Consider the following 17,718-nt stretch of genomic DNA (forward strand, 5'->3'; position numbering starts at 1 on the left):
TTTCAGTTCCAATACACCCAGATGGTGGATTGTGTGCGAGGACTTCAAGCGATCAGCAAAATCCGGGCTTACCGGGTCCTTCGTCCATCGAATTCAGTGCGAGGACATACAAAAGATTGGTGGCTATACGCAGTGCGTTGCCATGGATTCTTCTTTGAGACGACCAACGAGAAATGGTCAAAAGCCAAAGAGAACATCCGCTATATCAAAATGTACACCAAAGTCCTGCTGAATCCCAATGAGAACTTGTCGCCGGAAGACAAGCAATTCAAGTTTGACGTAGAGAAGTCTCGTGACCTGGACGATCTGCGAACTCTGCGGGAAGTTTGTTTCCTTCAGCTAGTGACAAGTGAATTGGATTTGAAAGGTCAGGATTGTAATCAGGGAAGGAGCATGCTCTTTCAATGGTTTCCAAATTGGTGGGGATGGTATGGCAACTCTGGAGCTGCATCTCCAGCTTCGGAGAACAGCGGTGGTGAATTACTGCCGTCAAGTGATTCATCACACACCCTCGAAGATGATATTTTAAATGCCCTCGAAGGCTCGGTAGAGAATAATTCTCTGCTTAAACGTGATGCTGTTTTTGGTAAATTCGACTTCTCCCTCACCGGGGGACAGTTGAATGTTTGCAGTGAGAATTTCACAAATGCCGAAGTCAAACCAATGATGGAAATGAATTTTGATAATTTGAATTTAAACATCGAAACGAGGCCGAGGTCAGGATCCCACTTGATTGGCTTGTCACTGGGTTCTGTGTGTGTCAAGGATCTATTCACACCGAATACTGAGTTTCCCGAATTGATAAAACCCCAAATGAAGGACGATCCGCTGGTGCCGCCGGCATTCAGTCGTTTTCAAAATGTCAAAGGGAAGAAGGACACAGAAGCGACGACGGATGACAACAACGAACCATGGTTCCTGCTGCAATATGAGAAGAAACCATTGGCATTCAACACCGACTACAGACTGGCTGTGAAAACGAGATGTCTTGATGTGGTTTACAATATGGAGGCTTTGAAATGGCTTACGGACTTCTTTACAGGTCCATTGCAGAATGCAAACGCACGTCGAAGACTCGAGCGGATGAAATACAGCACAAAAATGAGGCTTATCAAAAATTGGAAGAGTATAATCGAAGGAGATTTGGTAAGTTTTTTTTGTAAGGATTGTTGAAAAATGTTATAATAGTTAATTTTTAGGGTCAGCGAAAATCGTGGTGCCTTGAGATCGATGTATCTGCACCGCAAATTATTTTTGTAGAGAACTTCACCAAAAAGAACACGTCAATTGTTCTCGTAGACTTTGGACGTTTCCAGCTGTCCAAAAATTCAACCGACAATCGAATACGACAGCAAAACTCATTAAAATCCGAACAAGCTTCGGCGGGAGTCGAACAAATCAATGGTCAGGTCTTCAACTTCGAAAGCGAAGAAGATGAGGCATTCATGACACCTTGCTCGACTCCGCCCGGTTCAGAAAACAGTCCCTCCGATTCGACTACATTACTCTCAGCCGTGCCAGATCTGTCGGACATTGTAATAAACAACGATACAGGTCTGGAAGATGCTCTTCATGATAAAATCTACGATAAATACACGATTGACATGACCGATCTGCAGGTGTTAGTGTGCAAAGGCAAGGAACGTTGGGGCTTCGCTAGTGTTAAAGGTTCTTCGGCGTTGCATCTGCTCGATAGATTTAGTATATCGTTGCAGTTGGAACGACGTGTAGTTCATACTGTTGACCCAGAGTATCCATCACTGACTCTCTTTGGAACACTCCCAAAGCTTGTTGCACATGTGAACGAACATAAAGTCTCTGCTTTGATGGATATTTTAGCAATAATCTCGGCAGATAGTTCCACGCCGACACCTGAAGCTCATCCATCTCCAGCTAATATCTCAGATCATTCATCGACTTTCCATTTGGATGATGATTCAATTAGTTTGGATGAATCAGCAAACACAACAGAACAACAACAACAACAGATGAATCTGATTATGTTGCAATTTGTCATCGATCAGATGTCACTCGAGGTGCAATCGAGAGGTAGGAGTATTGCAGAGCTACAAGTTTCTGGAGTTCGAGCTGGTCTCAGTAAACGACCAGAAGATACAAATATTTCGCTATCTGTTCATGGCTTGTTGTTGGTCGATGCTATACAATCATTTGGACCTGATTTTGAGTTGCTTGTCGCAAGTCATAGACATGTTGGGTAAGAGATTTAAAAAATGAGGCTGCCTGAAAATGGTTTTGAATGTCTGTTTCTTTTAGAATGGACAGTGTGTCAGGAAGTCTCAAACAAAGTGAACCATGCTCACCAACGTCACCAGCATCACCAGATCCCTTGGACAATCGAAGGCCAACCAGTCCGCTTACCATAAGCAAAGCTATCAGTTCTCTTCAGAGAGGTAAGCATTATTCTTTTCTTTGGTTGCATTTTTCTCGTGGAACCCCGCATTTAATTTTTATTTATTCTTTTCTTAATTTTTGATTATTTTTTATATTTTTATTTAATTTTTTTTTTTAATTTTCGCTTTTCCTGTTTCGATGATTGGTATTTTCCTATGTTCTTCAAATTTGTTTGAATTTTTTGGTTTTGAAAACAAATTAAATAAATATGAAAAGCTAACTCAGCGACTTGGTCGACTTTCGGTGATTTAGATGCTCTCATCACATTGGAAATAAATTTTATAAACTCAACGCCAGATACAGAGCCATTGCAAATAGCAAATATTAATTTTAATAATTTAGATATAATTGGTAAGTTTTTTCTTTTTGCTTACGCAGTTTTCGTTAGATAAAAAATGAACATACTCTTTATCCAATTCCCGACACACTCCCTTTCTTAGCCAACCAAGAGACTATAGTTGAATTACTTGGATTTGTGAATCGAGTTGTTCCAAATAAAAAGCCAACCAAATCATCAACAACTGCTGCTCTCGTTTCACAAACTGGTAGCGCGACGCCAGCGCCAGCAAGACCGACATCAATTGATTTAAATCGTCGCCATCAGCTGCAACGTCAATTTACCGAGACGCGTCTTGGAGGTGGCGGCGCAACAACCAACGCTATCACATCAATTCGCACCGAAATCACCTTCGATTTCCATCGTTTGAATATTCTCGTTCTGCGTGCCCTGAAACGAGACTCCTATCTAGTTGGACGAAAAGTGGGCACATTCACAATGAGCGAGGCGAAAATTCATGCCACACTCGGTCAAGAGATATCGGTTAATGGTTCACTTGGTGGCTTACAAATCCTGGATCTCACTCCAGAAGGAATAAACCATCAGCGAATCTTCTCGGTGGGTAAAGATCCCCTAACCGATCCGCCAGACATGCGACAGGACCTGCTAAACTCTTTGACACAGGAAGTGTATGGCTATAGCGGTGGTGGCGGAGGAGGCTATGGCATGGGTAAGGATAAGATGATTGACCAAAGGCAGGCACTGTCGTTTAATGTCTCGCGAGATGTTACCGCTACTGTGAGTGTTAAAATTCGAATGGCTTCGGTATGGTATACACATTGTGCGAGATTTGTCCAGGAAATCAGTTGGTGTGCCAAGGAATTCAAACATTATCTTAAGTAGACACACTTTCAATTAATTTTTTGTCCATAACATTCATGTATAGCTTTTGCAGGAACTTTGCCCGATCGATTCGTGAGAAGGCCACTGATATGGCCATAGGTCTGGTTCAACCTCTGAATGACCCAGTTGAGATTTTCATTGATACTCCTTTGAACGAAAAACAACCAAGACTATTTGCCAGTCCACACAAAGTAAAAAAAGGCGGTAAAAAAGTCAAAATCAAGTAGGTCCTTTATTTTAGTTGCTTATGGAAAAAAAAATGTCAAAATTTCCTTCTCCCCTTTTTTTACTTACAGACTCGACATAATTCTAGACACTCCAGTACTTGTGGTGCCTCGTTCGAGCTGCAGTGCTCAGGTTCTTGTAGCCCATTTGGGCAAAATCACAGTCACAAACAATCAGGAGGAACTCCGATCACCACCAACCTACTCCCTGGACAACTATACCAATGAAGATGATGAAGAAATTTTCACAATTGACGAAGTCGACTTCCAACGAAACGAACCACAAATAGCTAACAAAACAAATGTTGGTGAAATTGTTCGACTATGTGACAAATATTCCATCGAAATACGTAACATGAATTTATTCTCCTTGGACACAAGTCGACGAAAAGGTTTCCGTTTGTCAGCTTTGCCTCGGGCTGAAGAATTCTATTCCTGTGCGACGGATGCAGTGGCGATACTTCATGACACCGTCATACAATTGGAGGTGAAGAAGTTTGCAATTGAAGATTATACAATAACTTCTACCGGTTACTCTCAAGAACAACGAGATGACGATGATCTTTTGGTAACAATTAAATGAGATAAAGAAGTCTTGAGAATATTTGTTTTATATTTTTGTTTTTGTTTGATTTTTTAGATCGATGGCAGTGTAACACAACCTCTGCAGATCTCTCTATCTCGCAGGCAATACGAACAACTTCTCGAGACATTGGATAACGTTTTCAAGATACCCAACGATCTGGTCCGTCCACCGGCTGAGGTGTCTGTGGATACAATGCATTTAGAATCTGACAATAATTCATCGCCATTCGAATTGAATAATCGCTTGCCGGAGAAAATGTTCCACAGCGAAAAACCCGATAATCAGCACAAAGAACTCACTCCGAAAATTTCATTTTCTCTCCCGATATTCATAATCCAATTGAAGAACGAACACGACAACCCCCTTATTGAGATAACATTTCGGGAGTTCAGCGTGCAGTATGACCAGGCAAGTCAGTACGAGACTGTGGTGCAGGTGATGTTGCGTTCGATTCTGATGGAAGACCTCAAGTGTCCCATCGATTCGAAATATCGACAAATGGTTGTGTCGTCAGCTCAGGAGGACAGAACTTGTCGACCAGTAAATGCTCCCTCGTCGTCGTGTCCTGATTTGGTGCGGGTGGCATTGAATAATGATATGCCGACTGGATCGTTACCAGAGAATCTAGAGTCAAGTGCTGGATTTGATTGTAATTCTTCAGCGGCAGCTCCTACGACTACTCTCAATGCTATAAACTACCATCGCAGTCGATTGCAAGTGAATGCAGGAGCCGACTGTCCGGGAACACCGCCTCCTTCACCACAATCGAAAGCACATGAAGATAACTTGGTCATATATTCGGCTCTGTTGATCGATCCAAAATGTCCTACTTTGGCGACAAACTATCAAAACCGCAGACAAACCAGTTCGATTGATTTCAATTGTTTGAATTTGATCATATCCGTTGAACGATGGTTTATGGTTCTGGATTTCTTTGGTCTTGTCTCGGATGACGAGGATGAGAACACACCCAAAGATGGAGCCGAAGAGCAAATCGATGAAGTACATTCAAATGGAAATAGTGAGCTTGAGATCACAGTGCGTTCGTTGAACTTGGTATTTGTTCGAAATGAATCGGAACTGGCCAAAGCAAATGTTTCGAATGCATTCTTTGTGGTAGCCAAATATGACTTGACCAAAACGGTGGAAGGTCGATTGGGTTCGGTTTCGTTATATGATCTGACAAACTATGGCAAAATCTATCGCGAGAAGTTCCTCACCAGTGGATCAGAGGCCTTGAAGTTTATTTATAAAAGGTGGGTTAATTTTTGGTTTGTGTTTTATGTTTACACTAGCATCCGTGGCGTGACTGATTGTTTTGTGATGAGTGATCTGGTGGTTGGACTTGAGGTTGTTAAGAATGGAAAAATTATCACTCCATCAAGAGAAGAGAAGTTAAGTTAATTTGTAGGGCGCTTTAAAGCTAGACAAAAATTCTTTAAAAAAACTAGCGTAAATTTCAAAAACTTGAAAAAAATATCTTACAGGCCCTATGCGGGTGCTCTAAGTTAATCCATTATCTTATCTCTACTGCCTTTCGGCCTGAGAACAATTTTAATACTAAATAAAAAGAACTTAATCTAAAACCAAGAAAATTAAAAAAAAAACTTGGTATCCTTATCATTATTTTTTTTTATTTTACATAAAAATTTAAACTAAATTTAAAAAAAAAAACGAAACCCATTATAATACTTAAAATTAACCAAAACCAATTATACTACTTAAAACTAATTAAAAATTACTTAAAAACTATTTAAGAACTAGAACAGCCACAGTAAGCTTTTTTTGTGTTTTTTTTTTTAAATTTATTTTATATAATTTTGTTTGGTGCCACCCTGACTGTCCTTAACCTAATCCTTAAACCTATGTAAGCCGGCTAATACCAAACGCCATAGACAACTTTAAATGACATTCTCAATTTAAAGCCACCAAAACTGGTTCTCCTGCCTCACCCTATCTCTTCGGTCCCTAAAGTCCTACTGAATCAAAGGCACTCAGCTCCGTCCAGTGCGAGGACGTCTCGACTGTAAAGGAGTCGCCTATCTACATACTTAGGGCTGACGTGGTAGACTAGCGAAACCACCTCCCTATCTTGTATCAGACCTCGATTGTCTAAATAGAGAAAAGCTTCGGGCGGAATGTTGCCACTTAAACGTGCACTTTCGTTGTACTCATTGTTGACAGCCCCAAAAATTAAGCTATTAGTCGACGACATCGCTCTCGCAATGTGACCTCCAGCAAGCTTCAGCAAGAAATTATCTATTCTGTTTATGTTGGCTCTGTTGGAATAGTAATGTTTGTACTCTGACTCTGGTGTTCTGCGTAGTCCAAGGCAACGTCGCAGACATTGTTTCTCAAACACGCGAATCTTTTCCATTTGAGATGGGTCAACGTTGAACCATACCGGGCACCCTAGGCAATCATCGGCCGGATAAGAGCCATGTAGCAAATAACCTTCACCATGCTGTCAAGACGAGTGCTAAAAAACAACCGTTTTGTCAGCGCAAAGGCTCCCCTAGCTTTAGCCAGAGCAGCACTCATATGTCTGTCGAAATACAAGTACTGATCCAACCAGGTACTTTACTACACTTTTATTCGCCAGTGGCTGTCGATTTGATCCAACGATCACTAGATTTTTCCAGTTCTTTCTCGTATCCCTTGAGGCTCCATACAGCGAAATCCTGAACAGAATAGTTTCGCATTTCTGAATGTTGATTTTCAACTTCCAGTCATCGCAATATTGCTGAATCTTGTCGAAGTCACCCTGCAAAAGTGTTATAATAACCTCAATTTTTGGGGGTGTTCTGTACGGAATTAGGTCGTTTTATGATAACCTCAATTTTTGGGGGCGTTCTGTACGCAATTAGGTCGTCGGCGTCAGAGTTGCTTTTATCAGATCACTGATGTAAATGTAGAATAAGATCGGCGAGTAACCCGCTCCCTGTTGAAGATCATTTTTAATATCAAAGATTTTGGTGATGTTACATTGCCAATTTTGACAATAAACCTTCTACCATTAAGCATGTCATAAAGCATATACAACAGTGGTTTACTTATACCAAGTCTGTTAAATTAAGATACAGACCCTCTAACCATACGGTGTCGAAGGCCTTCTCCAAGTCAACCAGACAAGCACCCGTACATTGTCTCTTAGATTTGTTCCACTGGATATCAGAAACAAGCTTAGACGCAGCATGAATAGTGTCATGTCCCGCCGAACATATTTTCCACCTCAGTCTCAGTCCACTGGATAATATGCATTATTCAGAACGTTTTTAAACAGAGTGGTATAAATGTCCACAGCTTCCTGAGTAAGACGGTATATCCAACATTGTCGTAGTACATTGTTGGATATACCATCGACACCTGCTGACTTCTTTTTCTTTAATTAATTGAAGATATGCTGGAGCTCTATCTTCGTGACTAATACGGTATTAGTCCCGTTTTGCCCGGCGATGATTGCATTTGCCAAGTTTTCGTCATTGAACCTGGTAAAACCGAGGTTCTCGGATCGCCACTGCGTTATGTCGTTACGCAGGTAGAAGTGGTACTGCAGGGCTCTATTCTCCAGGTTGTGATTAGGGCGAATGCTAGGATTCATCTTGTACACTTGCTCGAAAGCAGCCCCCACAGCCTCTGCTTTCTCCTGCGAATATTCGACAACAAAGAAGTCATCGTCCAAGACGGCATCTCCTGGATCTATTCCATCTGTCAGAAGTACGTTTCTGTTCTCTGTCGTCCTCTGAAGCTTAAGACAAGGAAGGTCGTTTTGATCATTCCTCCTAAAGATCATGTTAATTTTCGGAAACATGCTCGGGTCACTATGCTTAAAAGTTGGTATATGACGAATAGTAAACGCTTGACTACCCAAAACGTTTTCCATTGAAAAATATTTGAAGTATTATTATGAGTGTGGTGTTCATTAGGACTGCTTGGCGATATTTGATATCAAACCAATCAATCAGGCTCAGTGATGAGCTGGTCGTTTTGTATTCCTTTTAGAGGGTCGAGTGAAAACGTTTTAACAGGGTATTCATTTTTATTTATTTCTTTGTTTTTTTTTTAGGCAAGATGAAAAAGGAGATCAACGATCTTTGTCGAAAGACGCCACATTAAAGATTCAAATGTCCTCAGTACGATATGTTCATACGAAGCGATTTGTTATGGAAATCCAGGCTTTTATTAAGGAATTCCTGCAGCTTCAAACAGTAAGTTATCTCTCTCGACGATAAACACGATTTCTGGAAATAATCTTTGTATCTTGTTCTTTTTCTTTTGTTCATTTGCAGCCTGTTATGAAAAAAATCAAACTTTCCGATCGAGCCCCGAATGCCCAACAGCGTCCAACCCAGCTTGGGCTTGAAATCAGTGCTGGTTCACCCATTGTCCTCCTACCCCTCAGCTTTGAAAGCAATCGCATGATTGTCGCCGATCTGGGAGAATTCACTCTCTCGAATAGTTTCCATTTGGCGAGTGAAAGTCATGTGATAAGTAAAAAATCGGACCAAGCTTTGATGGATGAGATTCTTGATGTTATGCAAATCCATCTTGTCAATACGAACCTTTTCACCGGCGATCGAGTGTCCAAGTCTCAAGAACTCCAACGCAACGAGAACGATGCTGATATCTGTTTGGATATGGGAAGTTTTTGGGCATTGAAAACTGGAAATAGTATATTCAAGGAGAAGTGCCATTTGAAGTTGCAAGTCGAGAGGAATATGGATTCGGGGAGTAGTCACAATTGTCCCGATGTCAGTGTGCAGGGAACTTTATCACGTTTGAGTGGGGTTCTAAATTTACAGCAGTACAAACTTGTGAGGGGATTTTTGGCGTATAATTTGGGGGAGAATATCGACGACATCTATAATAATTATTCGTTTAGTTTGGCCGAAAGTCGAATGAATATCACGTCAATGGAACAAGTCCAACAACTAACAATACCTGATAAGATTGTCTGGAATAATCTGTCGATAAATCTTGATCTAGAAGATGTCTCGGTTCTGTTGAATTCTCGATCCGACGACCGTCAGCATGAGGATCAGCCTCTGGCTTGCATAAACTTCATCAAATCTTGGCTGAAAATTGACTCGTACAGCGATGCATCTCAAGACATCGACTTGGTGTCGCAGGAAATTCTAATCACCGACTCTCGCTTTCAGCGAAGCAGTCGGGAAGCACCGAAGAATGTTTTCACCAACATCTTGCAGCCGATTCGGGCGGAAGTGGGGTCGAATATCGTGCAGGCAGAAGTGCACAGTCGTCAGAGGAAGGACCATTCGAAGTTTACGATTCTGCTGAACAATATGAGAGTGATGGCAATCCTCGATTGGATCGAGAATCTTCAGGACTACCTCAGTCAAGATGCAGATCCTCCATCGGGGGCGATTATGCGAATGAAAAACACTGGAGCCTCCATGAGCTCAAGCACGTTGGACGAAACAGATAAAATTCCCATGGAAGTGATTCTTAACATCACCGATTCGGAGTTGGTTTTCGTGGAGAAGACAGACCAATACGACACCAATGCGATCATCCTCAAGAGCACAACGGTGTTCTCGTTCAAACCCATGGATCTCATTCGACCTATTTCGGTGAATCTGAATCATCTGGAAGTGTTCTCGTGCATGTTGGGCTTTGAGAATGAAACCGCTCTGTCGATCATCGATCCAATTACCGTTAATTTGGATTTGAGAGAGAACACCATCGATATCCAGATCCAGAAGCAATTGTGCATCCGGTTGTCGTATCACGATGTAAAGATGTTTATTCGAATGATAGAGTCCCTGCCAAAGCAAACTCGAACCGCACAAAAGAAACGCACAGCACTCCATCGGGAATCGGTTTACAGTCTGCCAGATGCCGAGTTGATAGCTCCTCTCATGGCCATGGGATTCAAGCGGGCCGATTGCATTAGGGCTTTAGAAATGTGCAAGAATCAGCTTAACGAGGCGGCTCTATGGTTGACCCAACAGAGAGCCACACGACAGCCGACTATGGAAGTTCATTCGGTGGTGGTAAATGCTCAGTGCATTTCGGTGTGCGTCATTGATGATTGCATGGACGCTGATGTTCCTTTGTTGGAACTCTCTCTGTCACAGCTTAAATTCAACCAGTTGCTGAATGAAAGACTGGCATCGTTGACAAGCCAGTATAATCCCCTGAGAATTCCGGTGTTCTGCAGTGGCCAGTTGGAGGCTGTGATAGCCAGTGACTACTACAATCGTCACTTGAGTGGTTGGGAGCCGGTGATTGAGCCATGGGAATGCACAGCGAATTGGAACTACAGCACTGGACAGACGAGCAATGAGAGCAACCTCCTCAACCTCTCTATTATGTCCAAGCAAATGTTAAAAGTGAACATCACAACAACTCTTATCGAGCTGTGGCAGCTTGTGAGAAACAACTGGACACAGGACTATTATGAGGGCACCAACAATGCTATTGCAACCTCAACCACCAGTGCCAACGATTGCCCCATAAACTATCGACGTCGGGCGCCATTCGTGCCATTCTCACTCAAAAATGACACCGGACAGGTGTTGTCATTTAAGATTCTCCTAACTCAACCGGGAGGGATCACCCGAACTGAGGTCACCAGCCACAATATGATCAGTGAATGGATCCAGGTGCAGCCGTATGAAACTGTTCCCTTTGGTTTTGGTCCACAAACTAAGTTGCGGCATTTGGACTCGCACAAATTGAATTTACATCAAATCCTAGTCCAGGTCAAGGGTTGGGCTCAGGTTGGACCGGTGTCCATTGACCGAGTGGGCATATTCTTCCGGCACGCTCTCCAAGATGATTCACCCTCGGAGAAAGCCCGCATTGTATTCGATGTATCACTTGTTGGTTCAGCTCAAAAACTCATAACTGTTAGGTCGGCTTTGCGATTGATCAATCGACTGGACAACAAGATCCTCCTTAAACTGGACCAGGAGACGGCGGTAGTGGAACCAAGTAAATGTTTCAGTGTGCCGCTCAGTCGGGTACGTTCGGATCTCTTCTTTATGCCGATGTTCGAACTGACTCCAGATGATGAAAGGAATGGTAACGCGTTGGAGCGGGTCAAGGACGCTCCAAGGGACTCAAACTTGAATCACCAGTTAAATGAGTACTTCTTCCAACAAACACTAACCACGTCAAGGAATGGCAACAGACACTTTGGTTTGTGTGATGAGGGAATCTCGTGGTCGAAGTGCATCGAGGATATCATTCAGGAGCCTCGAATTTGTCGGGCCAATCGGGATAAGGTATACAATGTCGTGACCACAATTAAACGGGACGGATATCCTCATCGGGATGGCGTTCCAGGCCACACGATCATGCTAATTCCTCCCCTTAGAATCACCAACCTCCTCTGCTGTGATTTGTTGTATAAGATCTCCGGCCAGGTGCAGGACAAAACCACCAGTCACACTCAGGGTAGGATAACATCATCGACCACCGCAAATATCTACGAAGTTAGTCTGGAGGAAGCCATCAGTTTGAGCATCACTTTAGACAATTACAAAGTATCTGGGCAGCTAAAGATACCAGTTGGTCACACGGGGGTAGTCGAGCCGAAATTGAAACTCCTCGATATAAATAATCGAGATCTACATTTGAGGGCGTCGATTCAAGCGATCAAGGGGAATGGAATGGAAATATTTATAAGTGCACCTTTCTGGCTGGTGAATCGCACTGGTCTACCGCTGGTGTTTCGACAAGAAGGTGTGTCCCAGCCAGCTTCGGGACAGTTTGAAGAACACGAAATGGCTCGCGTAGTGACTCCACTCATGTTTTCTTTCTCAGATCCTGAAGCATCACCGTCTCTGGAGATTCGTCTGGGCGAGCGTTATGGCATTAATAATCAAGTAAGCGCTACAAGAGTCTACTTTTGAAGTAAAGGTCTTTTTTAAAAGAGGTTTTTGTTTTCTAGTGGTGCCAGAGTTTCAGTCTTCACAAGGAGATCATCTATCGCCAGCTGAAGGCAGCCAATTCCAACGATAGCTTTGCCATCGGTGTGGAGGTTCGCCGAGGCCGTGGACGCTACTCGAGAACAAGTGTAGTGACGTTTTCTCCTAGGTTCCAGCTTTACAACCGAAGCAGTAGAAAACTACAGTTTGCTCAGAAATGTCATGTTACTAAGCCCGTAAGTAGATCCCTTGAAACTTCTAGAGTTTTTCCTCACAGACTCTTTGTGTTCTTAAGGTTGATTTGGAATCACGAAGTACTTACATCGATGCAGTTCCAGGCTGTCATTTCCCCTTCCATTGGCCACGATCCGACCAAGAGCCACTGCTCTGTGTGCGTATGGCTGATGTCGATTGTTGTCACTGGTCGAGTGGTATTCCCATCAACGAAGCACAATCTCTCTACATAAACATCCGCAACGACATGGGGGACATGCGATTTCTACGTCTCGAGGTCATTCTGCAGGGTTCCACGTATTTCCTGCTCTTCGGCGATGCTCATGCTCTCCCGCCACCAATTCGATTGGATAATTTCTCAGAGGTTCCCATCAAATTCTTTCAATATGGCTGCAAGCCTGAATGGAGAACCACAGTTCGTCCGAGTTCCTCTCTGTCTTATGCCCTTGATGATCCTATTGGACATCAATTGCTACAAATTGAAGCTCCTGGGGGCAATTCTATTGAAATACCTCTTCGAAATTTAAGCTGTTCCGAGGGATTGACTTATTCGAATTTCATATACCTCGCCTTCAAAGGAACCTTTCAAACGCCATCGGTGTCCGAGCATCTTTACTTATCCTCGGAGTTCGACATAGAGAGCCAGCATCTGGTGCTGGGTGTGAAGAATTCTAAGGTGATCCTGATGCGAAAACACGCCGGAGATCGATCTCAACTGTGGCTAATGAATAAGCTAGGGCAATTGGAGCATGAGGGCTCGTCCCCACCGAGTGAACCTGGCCGATCGTCAGCATACTCGGTGACTCGGATGGTACTGGACTTAGAGAAGGCTCCGAATCCAAATGACTACACTAATCTCTGTGTAAGAGCCCCTAACACCCAACGACAAACGACACAAACGTGGAAATTTGAAAATGGAAGACTGATGTGCCATGCAAATATGTGTGTCCAGGTGAGATCTTTTAGTTGATTCTGTAACAATTTGTCTATTTTGTCCTTTTTACAGGCCCGTAATGGAGTTTTTGGTCTTCGGCCTGGATCCGATGCTGTTCTGGGACGAATCGAGTCCGAAACACGAACTCTTAGTGATGTGCTGGTTCCTATTGAACAGAACATAGAAAGACAGAAGCTACGACCAGGTTCTGGTCAGCTAGATGTAAAAATTCGCATGGATGGACCAATAAAGACAATACAAATAGTAGATGTAAAAAATCCCCTCTCAAACTCTCTGACACCAGATCCGCAATGGAAGCATGCGTCGGCTGTGAAAATCAAATCGAATCGTGGCTTCCGGGAGAAGGATCAAAAATCACATTTCGTTGACGAATTGAGTGTAAGTTTTAAAAGACATTTATTTATTCCACAATTCCATTGGAATCAACAAAATATGTTCCTTTGTAGGTAAAAGTTGATCTGGAGAAGGGTATAGGAATATCTGTGATATCACGACAACCATGCGAGGAACTGACTTACATCACTCTACAAAACATCACAATCGAAGCTCTAGCCACGCCATCAGTTCGTTCAATTGACTTTGGAGTGAATACGCTGCAAATTGATAATCAACTGCTAGACACTCCATGTCCCATTCTATTGTATACTATCAAACCGAATATAAGTTCGTCGTCACCTGCCCCATCGATGGCCATCGAAAGTGGGAACCCAAATGCGTTGACTTTTAATGCTAGGGTTCTCTCGAGTCCAAATAAAAACGCTGTGATTGTGGAATACTTGAAATTTGACTTGAGACCGTGTGTAGTTTATCTGGAGGAGCGGTTGATTCTAAAGATGGCTATGTTCCTGGGTCTGGGCTCGTCACATCATTCGGCGACGAGTTTGGCTGATGAATCCGAATATGAAGCACAACAAGTCGAGAAGAGAATTCTGGCCTCAAATGCTAAACGATACTATTTTGAAAATTTACAAATTCATTCGACTCACGTAAGTTTTCTAAACAATTGTCATCACATCTATCAAATTTTGTTTTTAAATTGAATTCCTCCCGCAGATACGATTAAGTGTGATTACAGCATCAAAACTGTCTCCACAATTGAGCGAGATGAAGAGGAAACTCGGCTTGACCATGATCAAGTTCGAGGATGCTCTCATAGAATTCGACTACTTCACCGATAGACACCATTTCGAGACGCTGGAAATGTACATGAGGGCCATAAAGTCACACTACAAGAACCAGATTAAATGGCATGCTGCATACATTCTGGGATGCGTGGATTTCCTCGGCAATCCTCTGGGTTTTGCAAATGACCTGTCCGAAGGTGTTTCGGGACTTATTTTTGAGGGTTCTGTGAAGAGTTTGGTAAAGAACGTGACTCATGGAATTTCAAATTCCACTGCAAAACTCACCGAGACGATATCCGATGGATTGGGACGTGTAGTGCTCAACGAACAAGACACCGAAACCCGTCAGAGAATACTCGAGGTCCCAACTGGTTCCAACACATCTGGAGAGCATTTAGCTGCGGGTCTGAAGGGTTTGGGTTTCGGACTGCTGGGTGGTGTTACGAGTATTGTTCGTCACACGTACGAGGGAGCCCAGAACGACGGATTTCAAGGTTTCATAAGTGGTTTGGGCAAGGGAATTGTTGGCACTGTTACAAAGCCCATTATAGGTGTTTTGGATTTGGCCTCAGAAACAGCTTCGGCTGTAAGAGAAACCAGCAAGAGTGCTCATCGTGTACTGCCTGAGAGAAAACGCCCACCAAGATGTGTGACCGGAGCACCAGGTGGCCTCCTTCCACCGTACTCATATCGACAAGCCAAAGGTCAACAGTATTTGTATCTAATAAATCGGAGGAATTTCTCCGAACAATTAATGTCGTATGAACAAGACTTATGCAACGATAGAGACGCTAAATTGAGATTACTAGTGTCGACGGAATATTTACGACTGTTCTCTCGCAATGAGGAAGAACCTACTGTGATGTTGGAGTGTCATTTGGATGAGGTGCTATCGTGTCATCCAGTGACAGCACAAAGTTCGCACAATTCCAAAGCTAAGCCGCATTACTACATAGAAATATCAAAGAATCTAGGACAGATTGGAAGGCCAAGGGTTCGTTGTCAATCCGAGGAAATGGCTGAAAAGGCAGCAAGATGTGTAAGTTGAATAATTTTTTTTTTCAAAATTATCAGAGCAACCGTCGGTATTTTCATTTACGTTAAAGTTTCTTAAGAAAACCGGATCATATTTCCATAGGACATATTTCAGCTTAACAAACGTAGTAGAAAATATTAGGAGTTCAAACTTAAACTTCAATCGTTATAACGGTGATTCCAATGTTCACAATTCTTCTTGGCTTTTCCTGAGATTTTTGCGGATCACTCGTATCAAACCACCAAATCAAAACTGGGACCGTGTTTCCTCGATATCGTAATTTATAATAATTGTCACTGAAGTACAATATGATCAAAAATTTTATTCTTTAGGGAATGTTGTTCCAATTAGAAGAGTTAAGTCATGGTTCGATTTAGCTGCAAAGAGGTTAGCTAGGAAAAAGAGGTGAGCTTTCGGTGTTTTAGAGCAAACCAAACTGAGGGAAACTGGAAAAACTGTAACTTACTTACTTACTTAAGGTGGCGCTACAGTCCGGGCGGACCTGGGCCTCAACCAACATGCGTCGCCATTTTCGCACGCCAAGTTAGTTGAGGTCTTCACCCACCTGCGTGCGAAACCTGAGTCGCGGTCTTCCACTTCTGCGCCATCCCTCGGGACTGGATTCGTAGACGTTCTGGCTGGACCGTTGATGTCCATTCAGCGTCGCTGTACAGCCCGTACAGTTCGTCGTTATATCTTCTCCTCCATTCGCCATCTATGCGTACGGGACCCAAAAACATCCAAAAATTTTTTCTCTCGAAGTGTCCTAAGACGTTCACATCTTTCTCTGACAGGGTCTAGGCCTCAGCACCATAAATGAGACCCGGGATGATGAGTGTCTTATAGATGGTGATTTTAGATGTTCGAGAGAAGATTTTATTTCTCAATTTCCTTCTAAGTCCAAAGAAGCAGCGATTTGATGACAGCATATGCTTGGTCTTGCCCTTATTGACCACTAAACCCATCTTTTTCGCTTCCGTCGCAATGCTCAAAAACGCTCACTGACATCACGCTTTGATCTTCCAATTATGTCAATATCATCTGCGTATCCGAGTAATTGGATGGACCTTTGGAAGATTGTGACTCTAGTGCTGACGGTTGAGTTTTGCACAATTCTTTCCAGATCGACGTTAAAGAAATCGCATGACAGTGCATCGCCTTGTCTAAAACCGTTTTTGACATCAAATGCATCGGTAAGATCTTTTCCGACCTTGATAGAGCAGCGTGCATTCTCCATCGTCATTCTGCACAAACGGATAAGTTTGACAGGAATGTCAAAACTGGACATTGCTCTGTAGAGCTCTTCCCTATGGATGCTGTCATACGCGGCTGGTATCATACGCGGTGGGTATCGAGTTCAAGATCCTGGATTTTTTTGATCGATAGTTGACTTTCCTGGTCGGAAGCCACACTGATAAGGACCAATCAGGTTGTTGACGAACGGCTTCAGACGTTACGGCAGAGAGGATCTTATATGCAATGTTAAGGAGACTGGTGCCTCTGTAGTTAGCGCAATTTAGAGGGTCTCCTTTTTTATGTATTGGGAAAACTATGCTGAGATTCCTCTCAGCGGGCATGCTTTCTTCCGACCATATTTTGCAGATGAGTCAAACCAGGCGTTTCGCTGTTGTGGCCGTGTGAAACCTATCACTTCAGAGGCGGCATCTCTGATGGCTGCAAGACAATGTTGCCACTGGTTTTTAATGCTTATTGCAGGCAGCAAATGATTCCTTAATAGGTTACTAGAGACTTGATCGGAAAAGGACATGGCAGTCTCTTGCGATTGTAGCCGTCTAAAAACTTCTCGCAATACTTCCTTGTTTTGGCTTTGACCGAGATATCCGTAGCCGTACCTTGGCTACAACGAGGTAGTCGTCCGAGTCAATGTTGGCCCCTCAGAAAGTTCGGATACTAGCTACCAGAACGTCTCGCCCCGCAGCGAAGTCGATCAGTCTTAATCCGTTGTCGGAGGTGGTGTCGTGCAGGCTGTATCTCCCGATTGTGAAACCAAAGATGTCTTCTCTTCCTAGCTTGACGTTAAAATCTCCTAAGATGATTTGTCCTTATTTCGT

General features: G+C 43.1%; 1 protein-coding gene across 2 annotated transcripts in view; it reads left to right on the top strand.

The window, feature by feature from the left end:
• LOC129942825 (intermembrane lipid transfer protein Vps13D) overlaps positions 1-17,718 on the top strand; it is a 39,323-nt gene that overhangs the window by 17,655 nt on the left and 3,950 nt on the right. Inside the window, exons 3-17 of one of the 2 annotated variants that reach the window (XM_056051907.1) lie at positions 7-1,146; positions 1,200-2,215; positions 2,275-2,411; positions 2,629-2,763; positions 2,853-3,588; positions 3,645-3,815; positions 3,889-4,384; positions 4,457-5,658; positions 8,469-8,610; positions 8,692-12,255; positions 12,321-12,533; positions 12,593-13,483; positions 13,538-13,864; positions 13,933-14,472; positions 14,540-15,649. In XM_056051907.1, coding sequence (XP_055907882.1) covers positions 7-1,146; positions 1,200-2,215; positions 2,275-2,411; positions 2,629-2,763; positions 2,853-3,588; positions 3,645-3,815; positions 3,889-4,384; positions 4,457-5,658; positions 8,469-8,610; positions 8,692-12,255; positions 12,321-12,533; positions 12,593-13,483; positions 13,538-13,864; positions 13,933-14,472; positions 14,540-15,649 — 11,820 coding nt within the window. The remainder of the gene's footprint in view (positions 1-6; positions 1,147-1,199; positions 2,216-2,274; positions 2,412-2,628; positions 2,764-2,852; positions 3,589-3,644; positions 3,816-3,888; positions 4,385-4,456; positions 5,659-8,468; positions 8,611-8,691; positions 12,256-12,320; positions 12,534-12,592; positions 13,484-13,537; positions 13,865-13,932; positions 14,473-14,539; positions 15,650-17,718) is intronic. The other variant, XM_056051908.1, reaches the window with a different exon arrangement.

The sequence above is a fragment of the Eupeodes corollae genome, chromosome 1 (assembly GCF_945859685.1).
Source record: "Eupeodes corollae chromosome 1, idEupCoro1.1, whole genome shotgun sequence".
Taxonomy (NCBI): domain Eukaryota; kingdom Metazoa; phylum Arthropoda; class Insecta; order Diptera; family Syrphidae; genus Eupeodes; species Eupeodes corollae.